The sequence below is a fragment of the Echiichthys vipera genome, assembly GCF_963691815.1.
Source record: "Echiichthys vipera genome assembly, chromosome: X".
NCBI lineage: Eukaryota > Metazoa > Chordata > Actinopteri > Perciformes > Trachinidae > Echiichthys > Echiichthys vipera.
In genome coordinates this window covers 28,290,193-28,303,748 of record NC_139825.1, presented here as the reverse complement: position 1 = coordinate 28,303,748, position 13,556 = coordinate 28,290,193, and the positions used below count along the sequence as shown (strand labels likewise).

The 13,556-nt window shown below is 41.8% G+C and overlaps 1 protein-coding gene across 1 annotated transcript; it reads left to right on the top strand.

Moving 5' to 3' along the window:
* Nucleotides 1–385: 385 nt before the first annotated feature.
* Nucleotides 386–10,741, top strand: eefsec (eukaryotic elongation factor, selenocysteine-tRNA-specific). The gene is made up of 7 exons (XM_083939792.1): nucleotides 386–774; nucleotides 2,504–2,711; nucleotides 2,901–2,997; nucleotides 4,229–4,393; nucleotides 5,200–5,841; nucleotides 7,417–7,573; nucleotides 10,012–10,741. Exons 1-7 carry the CDS (start codon nucleotides 468–470, stop codon nucleotides 10,191–10,193), a joined length of 1,758 nt encoding a protein of 585 aa, XP_083795918.1. The 5' UTR covers nucleotides 386–467; the 3' UTR covers nucleotides 10,194–10,741.
* The last annotated feature ends 2,815 nt before the right edge of the window (nucleotides 10,742–13,556 follow it).

Sequence of the window (13,556 nt, the reverse complement as noted above, 5' to 3'; positions counted from 1 at the left end):
GTCTAGAAACTTGTCAAGTATAAATCATACTCTCAAATTAATACAGAATTAAAACGAAAGAGGTGTTTCAGTTCAACTCGAAATTGTACAGTTAAAAAACATTATGTCAGCTTGGTTTCCTTTTTATTTCCCTGTCTTTGTTACTGAAAGAATCGTTCCACTTTAGCGTGTTGCCATGGGGATGTGGAGCACCGAGAGCAAGGAAGACGTTACTCTCAACTGTTGTCATGCTGAAGGATCGCTAAGGTCTTATTTATAGCATATATCTGTGGTTTCTTAAACACAAACTAAGCAAAATCAATGGCTGTTCATTATATCCCGAGTTTAATAAGCGTGTGTTAACGAATTAAAAATATTGACAGCGAATATCGTCGTTTGTCACTTCCGTTGGAGTTGAGTTCAAGGTTCAGGTCGGAGTAAATAAAAAGTACACACATCGGTTAACTTCCCATTAAACTGGTGTCAACATGTCAGAGTCTGCTGGCAGTCGCACCAAAACGTTAAACTTCAACGTCGGGGTGCTCGGACATGTCGACAGCGGGAAGACGTCGCTTGCCAGGGCGCTGAGCAGCACCGCCTCCACGGCCGCCTTCGACAAGAACCCGCAGTCCCGTGAGAGAGGCATCACGCTGGACCTCGGCTTCTCCTCCTTCGCGGTGGATTTCCCGGATCAACTGCGGGGGGACGGCGGAGGCCAGCAGCGGTTTGACAGCCTGCAGTTCACCCTGGTGGACTGTCCGGGACACGCTTCTCTTATTCGGACTATCATTGGGGGTGAGCTCTCTGAATGTCTCTGCAAGTTTTGGTGCTAGATGTCACTGACGACAATGAATGAAAAGGTGGCCAAGGACACACGACCAACAGTGGCGGATTAAGGTGGACAGGGGCCCCCAGGCTACTGTTTGTTTGCCCCCCCCCCCCCACACACACACACAATATTAATCATGCTTTATAAGAAAAAAACACTAGAATAGAAGAAGAGTCCACAACCTTAAAAAATCCTGTCAATTTAGGAATTTTCTTTAGTAGAACTTGTCCTGTTGTTGGGCTTTTCTTTTTCGTGGTCCACTATCACATTTACTTTATGATATTTCACTGCTGTACTGTTTAGTAACAGCGAGTGACGTATTAATGGACAACAAAACTGACCTTATGAACCCATCCACATGATGGCAGCTGGTTGGGTAAATGTGTCCCATATCTATATGTTCAGTGACCTATTTTTTAAATCTTTCTAAGGGTCCCAACATGAGGCAAGTTTTTTTCCCAGTGTAGTAAATTAAGAAAAATCTGGGGCCCTGCACACCTGGGGCTCCTAGGCTGCAGCCTAGGCCATCCTGTGCATTAATCCGCCTCTGATGATGATACATACTGACGCAACAGCAATGCCTCACCAACTACACTCAGTTGCTTGTTTATTAGGTACACACATGCAGTCCAACACAACAACCCCAAAATATATTCTACTTGTATGAAGGTTATAATAGAATGTGCACCAAACTGCTTTAGAGAGGTGTTTACTGTTTATTCAACATTGTGGTAATTTCTAAGGCAGTAGGTTGTGATGGTTGTGAGGAGTTGCATTGCCTTAAATTACAAGGTGTTTATCATTTCTCTCCTCCCCATTTATGTCAGTGAGGTTCACTTCTCACTAAACTGAAAATGATAACCTCCATGAAGTTGGAACTTGGAAACTACTAAGTTTAACAGAAAATCCACAAAAAATACTATGCTTACACTACTGTACATCCTCATTGTTATCACACACAAATTAAAGTATCCAGCAGAGGGCGCTTATACTCTTCAGGCAGCTAGGTTGATTATGTCGTATTTTGATAGTTTGGAGTATGAGGAGAAATAACTAGTCCCTAACAGATGATGAGGACGATCACTCTGTATTTCCTGCTTTCTCTTCTAATTCTTCTCGTTTATCTTACAAACGAACACAAGAGTAGTAGTCAGCATACTGTGGTCGAAGTAAAGTACACCAGAGGCCCTCAAACGCTGAATGCTGCTGTGTCGTGTAACCAGCATATAAAATGAAACCTATGAGCCAGTGGGGTGGCACATGCTGTAGATTAGGGAGGAAGGAAAGTGTGAGGATTGGGGTATGTATTTAACTTCCCCTCCTGTCCCAAGTGGGGAGAGCACAGGAAAGAGAGCGAGCCAAATTGAAGGAGAGAAAAGAGGGGAACACAGGAAAGAGAGACTGCCAAACTCAGGAAAAGAAAAGAGGGAAAGGAAAGACAACCAAGGGAGCCGCAGCTCTGGTTTCAACCCTCTAGCCTTTTACTCTTTCTTCGCCTGTGAGCACCCTTCCCCTAATTTCTCCTCTTGTTCTACTGTTATTTTTGGGTATTTGTGTCCATTCTGGTTTGTGTTGCTGTTGTCGGCTACGTAGTCCCTACCCACAGTTTAAACATATTTTCATAGATGCATAGATTCATCTTGCTGCTTTCTTGACATCCTTTTGATTATTATTTGCATGTTCCGCTCTGTCTAGGTGCCCAAATCATCGACCTGATGATGCTGGTGGTGGATGTGGTGAAAGGGGTGCAGACTCAGACTGCAGAGTGTCTGCTGATTGGAGAGCTGACCTGCCCTCGCATGGTGGTCGTCCTGAACAAAATTGACCTACTGCCACCCAACAAGAGACAGAGTGCCATTGAGAAAATGACCAAGAGACTGCATAAAACTCTGGAGAGCACCAGGTCTGCATTTATTACAAGTAATATAATAAATCAGGGGTTTGTGGAAATGTGAGCCTGTCTGTTTCCCTCTCTGCATTCCAGCGGTCTGTCCGTCAGACCCACTTATTTTTTATTTAAAGTAACTTTAATCATTGCTTCAACATCAAAGCATCATGTAATTCCAATGTGACAGTTTTTTCTATTCGCCAGATTTAAGGAATGTCCAGTGATTGCTGTGGCAGCGAAGCCTGGGGGCCCGGAGGCTGCTGACACAGAGGAGCCTCATGGAGTGCCAGAGTTAATAGAGGTAAAGTTTGCAAACACAATGGTCCCCCTCCATTGTTAGTAATTTAGCTCAAAAGAGCACATACGTTCTCACTTTGAACAAGTGCTGTTAGTCACCTGACATTGTTTAAGTGGTAGTAAAAAAATAAAGTCAGTCCTCAGCTGTGTTTACTTACCACAAAACTGAAACTTACAACAGAATACTTTCTTTGTTCAGTCAATATTATATAGTAGTATAGTATTTATTTAGTACAGAACTCAAAAAATATTTACTGGCAAGCTGATATTTGGCTGTATATTACTTTTGATGTGCCACAAAAATGTGATTTATCTCATGGTGGTAATGATTCAAATCATCAAGGAGACGCATTAGTTCAAGAAATTCAAACACACTTAAGTCAGTGTTGTCAACTCTTGTCAACAGTCTGACTAATATCAGAGTTAAAAATCATATAGCATAAAAGGGTCACATGGTCATTTTTAATTTTACACAAACACATACCGTAAACCAATACTTTTGAAAAGGATATGTTAAATTTAAGCTTAATCTGCACACGAAAGCTGTCAATGGTGTGCGCAAAAACAATCGGATTCACAAAACCAGGTGTATAAACCACAGTCTATCAGGAAATATGTGCATGTAGATCAGCCTCATATCCTGCCCTTTAGACGCCCACATTCAACAGGAAGAAATTAAATGTGTTTTAAAGTATAAAATCATGTCATCAATTTTTTTGTCTCCAAAATGTTCATGCGCATGGGTCAGAGTTTACACACATTCTTCCTTCAAGTTTGTTTCTATAGATCACAACTTTTTGTGGGAAGTTTTGTATGTATCTGTTATTGGCCAACATAACATATACGCTGATACCAATGTATCTGCAATAAGCTAATATCAACCTGGCTGATTTATCCGTCAGGCTGGTCAGTCTTATCAAGCTTACCTAATACAGTACGCCACAGATGAAGAGGTTCTGTTCTTTTTTTCTTGGGGTGTGAAGCAGTATGAAGCAGCAGACGAGAAGTATGACTCACACATTGGTCTCAGAGCAGCACTCATAACACAAGTGACAGTGTGTGTTAGGTTGTGTCAGACTTCACACTCGCTAGATATGGATCCAATTAGTGCGTCTCTTTTATCTGGTTTCATATTTGTGTATGTGTGACCTTGCAATATTATGACCCCAGTTTTTTTCTTGTGTGTATATAACTAAATGTGTCCTTCTTCTTGGCCTTGTGGTTGTCTGTGTCAGCTTTTGAAGAGACAGACATACCTCCCTCAGAGAGACCCCGGAGGTGACCTCCTGATGGCCGTGGACCATTGCTTCTCCATCCGTGGTCAGGGAACAGTCATGACTGGAACCATCCTGCAGGGGTCGCTGGCCATCAACGACACTGTGGAAATCCCAGCACTTAAGGTATGCTCTGAAAAAAAGGGGCACGAATTCTGAATCTCTGATTACAAGCAACCGAGTGGGTGCAGAGGATGTGTCAGTTTAATGTCCGGAGACTGGAGTCTGACTGGCAGAGCAGGATTTCGGAAATTTAGACTTTTAACTAGACTCAGCAGTTTTGTTTGCAGTTTTCATGTTTACCTCTTGGTGTCAGCAAATGGCTAAATTAACAGTTATTTGATTCAGAGCTCTGATCTGTGCCACTACTGTTGTATATAATGATTTGGTCAGTGTATAACAGACAACAAATGACAATGTGATATCCCACAATCATAGACGGGTATATGGACAGGTAGTAAGACAGATATCTTTTAATTGTTAATTTGTGTACTTGTGATTACTTTGGAGATGTAAAGTTTAAACAAATCAAAGCACAGCATCAGCTATAATTAGGTTTTTTAATTTAGTTGACCAAAATACCCTAAATCCTCTGTAGGGCTTTTCCTTTGTTATAAAACATCTCTGTACAATGGAGACAATAACTGATGTTTTCTTATGTTTTTGTCTCATGCTGTATTCCGTATTTCAAAACTTTCTAGGTTTTAAATGTAAAATTTAAGTTTGACTGAAGAAAAAAGCTAAATACATGCATAGCTGAAAGCTTTCTAAACTACAGACTTTAGCAGCAGCTATAATGTAACATTCTGTGAATGTATGATCTTTCTTCTTCTTGTGAAATCGGTTCTATTTGGGATTTTTATTGATGATAAATTAAATTTTAAATTGTTTTTTGAAATCTGTTATTGTGTCTCTATGTTCTCTGACAACAGGTGACCAAGAAGATAAAGTCGGTGCAGATGTTTCGGCAGCCAGTGTCGGGGGCCATGCAGGGGGATCGTGTGGGTGTGTGTGTGACACAGTTTGACCCTAAACTGTTAGAGCGGGGTGTGGTGTGCACCCCAGGTTCGCTGCGCGTCCTCTATGCAGCTGTTATCTCTGTGAGGAAGATAGGCTACTTCAAGGGCTCTCTTGCCACTCGTGCCAAGTTCCACATCACCGTGGGTCATGAGACAGTCATGGCGAGGGTTTCCTTCTTTGGCCTGCCACCTGTGGCCTCAGAGCCCCCCTCAGACACTAAACTGGCTCCATCACACCCATGCTCACTAGATACACCCTTCACCTTCGAGAGGGAGTACTTCTTTCAGGATGAATACATGACCGGTCAGGGAGAGGCAAGTCCAGCACCTGACCCAGAGCAATGGGCCCTGTTGGAGTTTGAGCGGCCAGTCACATGCCCCTCACTCTGCCTGGTGATTGGTTCCAAGCTGGACACAGACATCCACGCCAACACATGCAGGTTGGCCTTCCAAGGCCATCTCCTCCACGGATTTGAAGATAAAGGCTATTCTGAGGCCGTCCTGCCTCGTCTGCGCATCTACAAGACAAAACATAAGGAGGGACAGGTGGAAAGGGTGAGTGGGACACTTATTTTAAATGACAGTCATTCTCTCTGCTTACCCTTGAGTGTTGCACTTGCTGCTCTGCCCTCTCTGTCACCTTGTACTCCTTCTCCAGGCTCTGTGTCTTCTTTGGATGTTTTTCATTGCTTGTTGCACTGAAGCATGTCTCTCAGACGGAGCCCCTATTGTACAGTCGTTAACATGCACACACACACACACACACAAACAAGCATGCACAAGCAGCCTTGGTGATCAGTGTTCGAGGTATGGATGGGTATGCATGCCTTAGCATGGACTGTGACACAGAGGTGTGCGTGGGTGGCCAACTGACGCCACTAGCCCTGTCTAGCTGTCAGAGGCTGGCACTGTTTGGACACACCTGAGTAGCACAGGAATACCCACATGACTGTGTGAGACTTAACCTTCCCCAATGTCTCTTTGGCTCAGCTCCTTTCTCTGTCTCACACATGCCGTTCTGTTTTTTTCTGTGACTGCCGTTACGCCCTGTCCTAAATCCTGGGGTCTAGTTCCTACCGATCCATATCTCATCTTATCTAATGCTGATGTTTTCCCATTGACTTCAACACCTGTATAGGGAATTTTTCAAAAAGTCAGCACCCCCCAACTTCTCACAGTTTGTATTTTCATCCGTGGGCTCACTGAAGATCTTATAACTCTTGTCATTCTGCTTTGTACTGTTAAGTTTCTCTGTGTGCACGCTCGTGCAGGGTGAGACTCAGGTCAGGGGTCAAGTGTGCAAACTAGTTTCTTGCTGTTGGCACCTCAGGCTGTTGACAGCTTCAGTCAATGACTCAGGAGTAAAACAGGCAGTGTATTCAAGAGGTCATACCCTGGTCATGTGACGTTGCATTTGTCCTTGATCTGTCTCCTAGAAAGAGACAGTTATGTTTCAAGACTTAAGAATTCCTTTTTGTAAAAGAACACATTACTGGCATTGTTGAAATATGGCGGTCTCATCCAGTCACAATTCATACGGTCTGTTAGACGTGTACAGCAACTGTATTTTTTTTTTATCAGCGCATCAGTCACGCTTGAGGGGCGTCGGGGTCAAATGTTCAAGAATGAATGAGGGTTAGGCAGAAGAGAGGAAGAGCTGGCGGTGGGGGGGATGAGTTGGAGACAGAGTGGTGCCCTCATGTTATCAGATTAGTGGCGGGTTAGATCGACTTAGGGATGGACGATAAGAAAGAAATACAAACAAATATAGCATAAAATGTGCAAGAGGATGAAAGAGGGGGAGTGAGACAGCCAGGCGGCGAGCCTCGAAGAATGTGGCTTACGGCAAGTGGTACAGTTGATGAGGGCACAGGACAGAGGATTGGCTCTTCTTCCACTCTCTGCCACGATGACAACAGTGAAATCATCACGGCTCACAAGATCTAGACATCAAAGGAAGGAAAAATAAGATAAAACTAAAAAACATCCTGACATTTTCACACTCATAATTATATCACATGCTTGCACATCATCTAACTAAGTACTTGTAATCACGTGTCATTTTTTGTGCTCATTTGATCTGTCATTAGTGCTGAAGCTCATAAGGCTCCTTCTCCCTGTTGCGCTCAGGTGACCGACGATTACACTGTGATCGGTCGAAACCTGTTCAAGAAGGAGACCAACCTCCAGCTCTTTGTAGGGTTGAAGGTCACCCTGTCGACAGGAGACACTGGCATTATCGAGGGTGGGTTTGGACAGAGCGGGAAGTTCAAGATCCGAGTACAAGGTAAGGATTACCTGGGGTGAGAAGTTATTGTTTCTTCACCTCTGTCACACCAGTGCTCAAACTACTGATACTGTTTAATGGGGACTGATAATGTTGCACAAGTCTCCCTTTTCATCAATCTACACATCCAGAGCACTTTCTCTGTCTTTTCTTGGACGTTGGGGCTTTGCGGACAGTTTCCAGGATGCGGTAAGAGTGGTAGGCCCGACATCCTGAGCCACATTCCCAGGATTCCTCTGGGGATTGCCTGTGTTCCGGGGGAAGTCTGTTCTGTGTTTATTTTACCTTCTGTTGCTCCGAACCCACTGCTCCACACCGGGAGGGAAGAGAAAACAAAAACATTTAGAAAGAGAACCTCACCTACATCCTCCTCACTGCCTCAAAATCTCAGACATACTAATGCACACATCTTCATGCATGGACATAATATAAACATCCAGTGGTGTTTATCTGAGACTCCTGCCAGCATTAAGGCAAAGATGGTACTAGTCTGTTGATAAGTGGTAGGCATAGGTGTCATTTACGCTGGGGATGCTCTGGACACGTCCCCACCACTTATGAAATGGCCAATTTTGTCCCCACCACTTTTTATAAGTATAATTTGTTAAAAATGTTAGAAAAATAATAGTTATTTTTTATGTGAAAAAAGTGTCCCCGCCACTTTTCAAAACAAAGTGACCCAAACGGTGGTAGGTCATATTACTCATACAGCCTGAATATGCCTGAATACAGACTCCTATAATACTTAATCTATACGTTAGTGTCAATGTCATGATAGGTTTAGGAGTGTCTATTAGAGATGCACATATTCACTTTTCAAATTCCGATACCCGAATTTAGATGTCTGCCAATAAATGATTCCAATACCAGAGCTCTTTTTGCACCAAAAAAAATGCATTGCATTGCAAGTGTGTAGTTTTTAAACATAAAAATGCATTTTGATCAAGTAATGAAAGGTGAGGCCAGTAACACGTGTGGTGCTCCTAATAAAGATTGATTCAAATGTTTGAGTGAATCTTTATTGGGCACACCATGACTGACTCTCACACATCCTCTCATGTTGTCCATCGCTGTGACACGGCAGGCTGAATTTGCCTCTCACTGCCCTTCCTTTACTTCCTTTTCTGTTGATCAAACCTGCATTATGTCTAGGGCTGCAACTAATGATTAATTCATTTCACCCATTAATCTATCGACTGTTTTCTCTATTATTCAATTAAAATAGTTTTGTTCATCAAAATTTCCTGAAGCCTAAGGCGATAGGGGAACTTACAAACAAAAGCAGCAAATATGCACTTTTGAGAAGCTGGAATGAGTGTGTTTGGAAGTTCTCTGTCGATTAATTTAGTATACCCAATATACTTAACTCCTTTATACTCTTATCTGATATAAGCACAGAAAACAAAGTGGCCCAGACCTGGTGTTATACTGATCCTCCAAAATAACCTTGCAGCCAACCTAGCTACTAAAACCATTTTATTTTTCCACCACAGCAAATGTCTACCGATATTTGGTGCTTATTGGGTGTTGATTTTGGACCCTGTCTGATAAACAATGTGCCACAACTCTTATCCTTAATGCAATTATCAGGAGTCTTAGGCTTCAGTGACTGTACTATTTCCCTTTCTCTATTTTTATTACATAGAGGTTCTCTTTTTAATATTTTCTACACACAAATACCTAAAAAATGTATTTGAGGACAAACGTGTCAAAGTGCATTTCCTCTGTGTCACTTGAAAGTCAACACAAATAATTTAAATTTGAGCGTGATAGCGTGTTCAGCTGATTGTAGATTACAAGAACAGATTTCTGTCTGCGATGCAACCATAACAACCCTCACATTGGCATAACCATAACAACAAGAATGCTGGCGCCGTTGTACGTGAGGTTAGACAGCCAGCATGTGAAGCAGTGAACCCAGAACATTTCTTGCCTTCCGTGTGCAAAACGGCAAAACAAGCAGCCACATACAGAATGACACGGGGGTAAATATGATGGCAGAGAAGAATTTTTAGTGAATGCATGAACTCAGCGTTCACTGGAAACAGCTCACTGAGGCTGAGAACGAGGACGAGTGTCAGGATGAGTCAGACTAACGCAGAGACTCGAGACGACCTGGTTCTCTGCACATTTTCATCAGTTACATCAGGAGGATGAAGCCATCAGTTGATCTTGAGGTCAGCACACAGAACATCCTCCAGCGCTGATACAGCACCTACTGCACCTACTGCACCTACTGCACACGTAACAGGGAAGAAAAGATCTCTATCAAGCATCAGATATACCTACACTGAGATGATTGAGTTAACCCATGTATTGTACATAGTGTAAGACAGTATAATCTAGATTAGTTACATAGGGAGATCTATTTATATAATGATTGTTTTGTTTTTTTTGATAATCAACCTTTTTACTTGACCTGTTTATGTTTCCTTCAGACGGTCTTTGTCCAGAAACCAAGCAGTTGTTATCCTCCACTGCTAAGAAGAAAGGGAAGGGTGGAAACAAAGGGGAACCGGCAAATGAAGAGGAGCCCAAAACCGATTCTCAACCTGTTAGCATTCACTTGCATTTCAAGCGGTATGTCTTTGATCCCCATAAAAAGATGGTTCAGTCTTGACCTTTTGTTGCACGCACTTCAGTCTGACATTGTGTGACAGTGCTTCAGACAGGCAGAGAGCAGTTTCAGAGGTCATGCAGAGGTGACGGGAATACTGGCCTCTGTATCAGTGGTATGATCACTTTCTTCTATCAGCCTCCGATGGAGACAGTCTGCTGAAATGCAATGATTGTGGAATGCTGAACGCCAGTGAAACAATGTATTTTTTTATCTCCCTTAATGGAGATGGACTTAATCCAGTTTGCTCCATCACAAGGGTGGAAGCCACTCTTCTGTTCCTGATCCATTTGAGTCGTCAGTACTTTTGTTCTTCTTGAATCAATTTCTGACTCTTTTTTTTTCTGAGTATGTTTCTAATTCAACTGAGCCTTGATTGGCATAAACACATCAGCGAGCATTACAGCAAAACTGAACTCACAGACTTCAACAGATCTCCTCTCTCTGCATTTTGCTCTCTAGCTGAGATAAAGGTCATGTTATGTTTCAGGTTTCATTGGCTGTGTGATTTCAAAATTATTTTTCTAAATATTTTTCTTTTTCATTTCATTTTACTCCACAGTTTCCATTTTAACCAGAATAGCAGTTATTCCAGAGGGTTGCTTTGAATTAAATGAGTTGAATTAAATACTGATCTTTTCAGAAAGATAAAATAAAACAAACCTGTACTGAAACTTTATTTCTGACTGTTATTTCCTGTGCAATCATTGGTAGTACCATATAACGTAAGAATAAAATATCAATGAATGTAATTATTGCATCCCAAAACTCTATTTGCACAACTGAATGAATCTGTAATTATGAAAAAAACTTTTTTATATGAAGCACTCCATGCTAGCTGCAGTATGTTCAGTATGTGCAGTCGCTACTGTGGCATACAGTATGTACAACAGTCTAAATAGATACTGGGTCCACGTATACTATGAACTCAATGCATACTGAACCATAAACTTTAATGTGTGTCTAAACCGCATTTCTTTCTGGTTAGTTTGTTGTGCTGTCACCCATACTGTACAGCATAATGGGCACATTTTAAATTTTTTCAGAGTTTTCCAGAAGTCACACTGTCCAGAATCAATTGGATACATATACAACTCTAGCTGTAACTAATATCCATAAGAGATGTACCCACTACTGTAGCATACAGTTAGAAACTACCTTCTGAGTCGTATTTCACTGGTCTGCTAAAGCATGATCAATACATGCTGTGAGATTTTGAGATTAAGAGAAGGGATCTCTGGTAATTCTGCTCTTTTATGTATATTATAGTCATTTAGATACTGGTTTTAAAGTTGCTATTTGAATTGAAAAGCAATTAATAAATCATATACTGGTATTTACAGATGGACATTATGTACTGCATGTGTAAGCTTTAAATGGTAAAACAGCAACTTGCAGTGCCTGACTCCTGCCAAGGAGGCTTTAGAAGTCACAGCGTCGTATTGCATCAAATCATTGGGGTACAGCACTGGAGCAGTAAAATCTGTTCTGCACTTGCTGAAAGGCTCAACAGTGGGTGCTCGATCATGGAACATGGGGATGATTGGATAGTTTCACTGGGGTGTCTGCATTCGGTCTTGGACTGGAATATATTTTATACAAAAAATGAATTCATGTTTATTGGGCGCTATCCATCCGAGCGAACCACAGAGCACCGGAGCAGACATCATCCCTTTATTTCTAGCGCTGTCTGCTGTAACCCTCCAACACCACAGCTGAATGAAGTCTACAGTCTCTGCTGTGACTGCTCCCACCTGTCACTCAAAGTGGCCAAGCCCTTAATTATGCATAACTTAAAGCCTTAATATGATTTAAAAGGGTGGGTTATAAAAACATTCACCCCCCCTACAGTTGTAACAGACTGTAACAGACTGTAAACACGTTTATTTCTCCTGTAAGTTTTGCATTTTAAAATAGGGGTGTGGATTGACTAGCTTTTGGAGCCAGCTCAAGTGGCCATTCGAGGAGCTGCAGTTTTTGCCACTTCTGCGTTGGCTTCAGTTTTCAGTCCTGCAGGTTGCTGCTTAGTGTAACCATGTGATGCTCTTTTATTCTGCATATGTTTAACCTTCTCTCTCTTTCAATGAAGATTTGCCGTGTTTGAATGAGTACAATGAAAACATTAAGGAAATGGTAAGAATAATGTGAATAACAATGACAACCCATATTGTAGGTGATTGATGGCTGTATTAATCAGACAGCTATTGAGAATTGTACAGGGTGGAAATGAGCATGTCTGTGTGTGGCTGTCCATCCTGTTACAGAAGTGTTGTGGGGCGGGGCAGTGAGAGTGCAGGACACTCACTTTGTAGCAGATGATGTCAGCAAACTGTCCCTGTGAACAGCGACTCTATCTCAGCAGGAATCTGTGGAAATTGGAGAGAGAGGGAGGAGGGAGGAACAGTCAGAGCAAGAGGGGACACTGGAAGGATTGTTCCTCTGAGTGACAGTCCTTTTAGTCTTATCTCCTCTCGTTCCTCTTATAGAAAACCAGACTCAGTCGCTTTTTTACTCTTGTGTCTCCAATTTCTCTTTCTCGCTCCATTCCCCTCTTTCATTCTCCATCCATTCCGTTTTTTTTATTGAAAATCTTTTTCTCTGTCCATTAATGGTCTGATGTCTCATCGTGAGACAGTAATGGAAATCATCTTTTAGGCTACTAAATATTTCTGTTAATGCTATAATTTCACAGGCAGGCCAAGATGCTGCTCATATTTGTGTCTGTTATGGAATATTTCCCTTTCCCTGAACAGTTTGTGTTGTTAATGATCAATCATTCTGTATGATGATATTATGACTTTCTGTTAGATTACTTCTGAGTTCAGTTAGGTCAGTTAGTCTGCCCTGTAAAGTCTCTGGGACCGGCCAAGGCCATGTTATCCTCTTGGAGTCTGCTATCTATTTTTTTGCAGGACTAGACACAGCTGCAGACTTAGAAGATAGAGGTCACCGTCACTCTGTGGCATTCTACATTTCCTAGCTGGTGTGGGTCCTTAGTGTCAGGTTTATGCATTATATCACGCTGCCTCGACCCACCTTCCTAGTATAAGAATCTGAACTTTACTGTTGAGCCTTAGAATTGAGGTGACTTCACGCACTACTTTGTGGTGACAAAACTTCTGTTTCTCCTTGATCAAGAATTATTAAACCTCTTCAGTATCAGACATACAGGACTCTGGCAATTTGTCTTCTTTCTGGCACCACAACATTGCTGTCATTGCTGCAAGATAGTTTTTTTTTTTTTAATTGAATGTAAATGAAAAAAATTTGATCCTAAAATAGTGTTCATATTACTCAGAACTATATCTAAAAAAAATTCCGAATCTTTATCTGCATGATGCTTATTTAAACTATTTTAAAAAACAC

Coding starts and splice junctions, on each gene's coding strand:
- eefsec (XM_083939792.1), top strand. CDS start 468: ATGTCAGAGTCTGCTGGCAGTCGCACCAAAACGTTAAACTTCAACGTC. Junction 2,998..4,228: donor GAGTGCCAGAGTTAATAGAG/GTAAAGTTTGCA, acceptor TGTCTGTGTCAG/CTTTTGAAGAGACAGACATA. Junction 5,842..7,416: donor AGGAGGGACAGGTGGAAAGG/GTGAGTGGGACA, acceptor TGTTGCGCTCAG/GTGACCGACGATTACACTGT.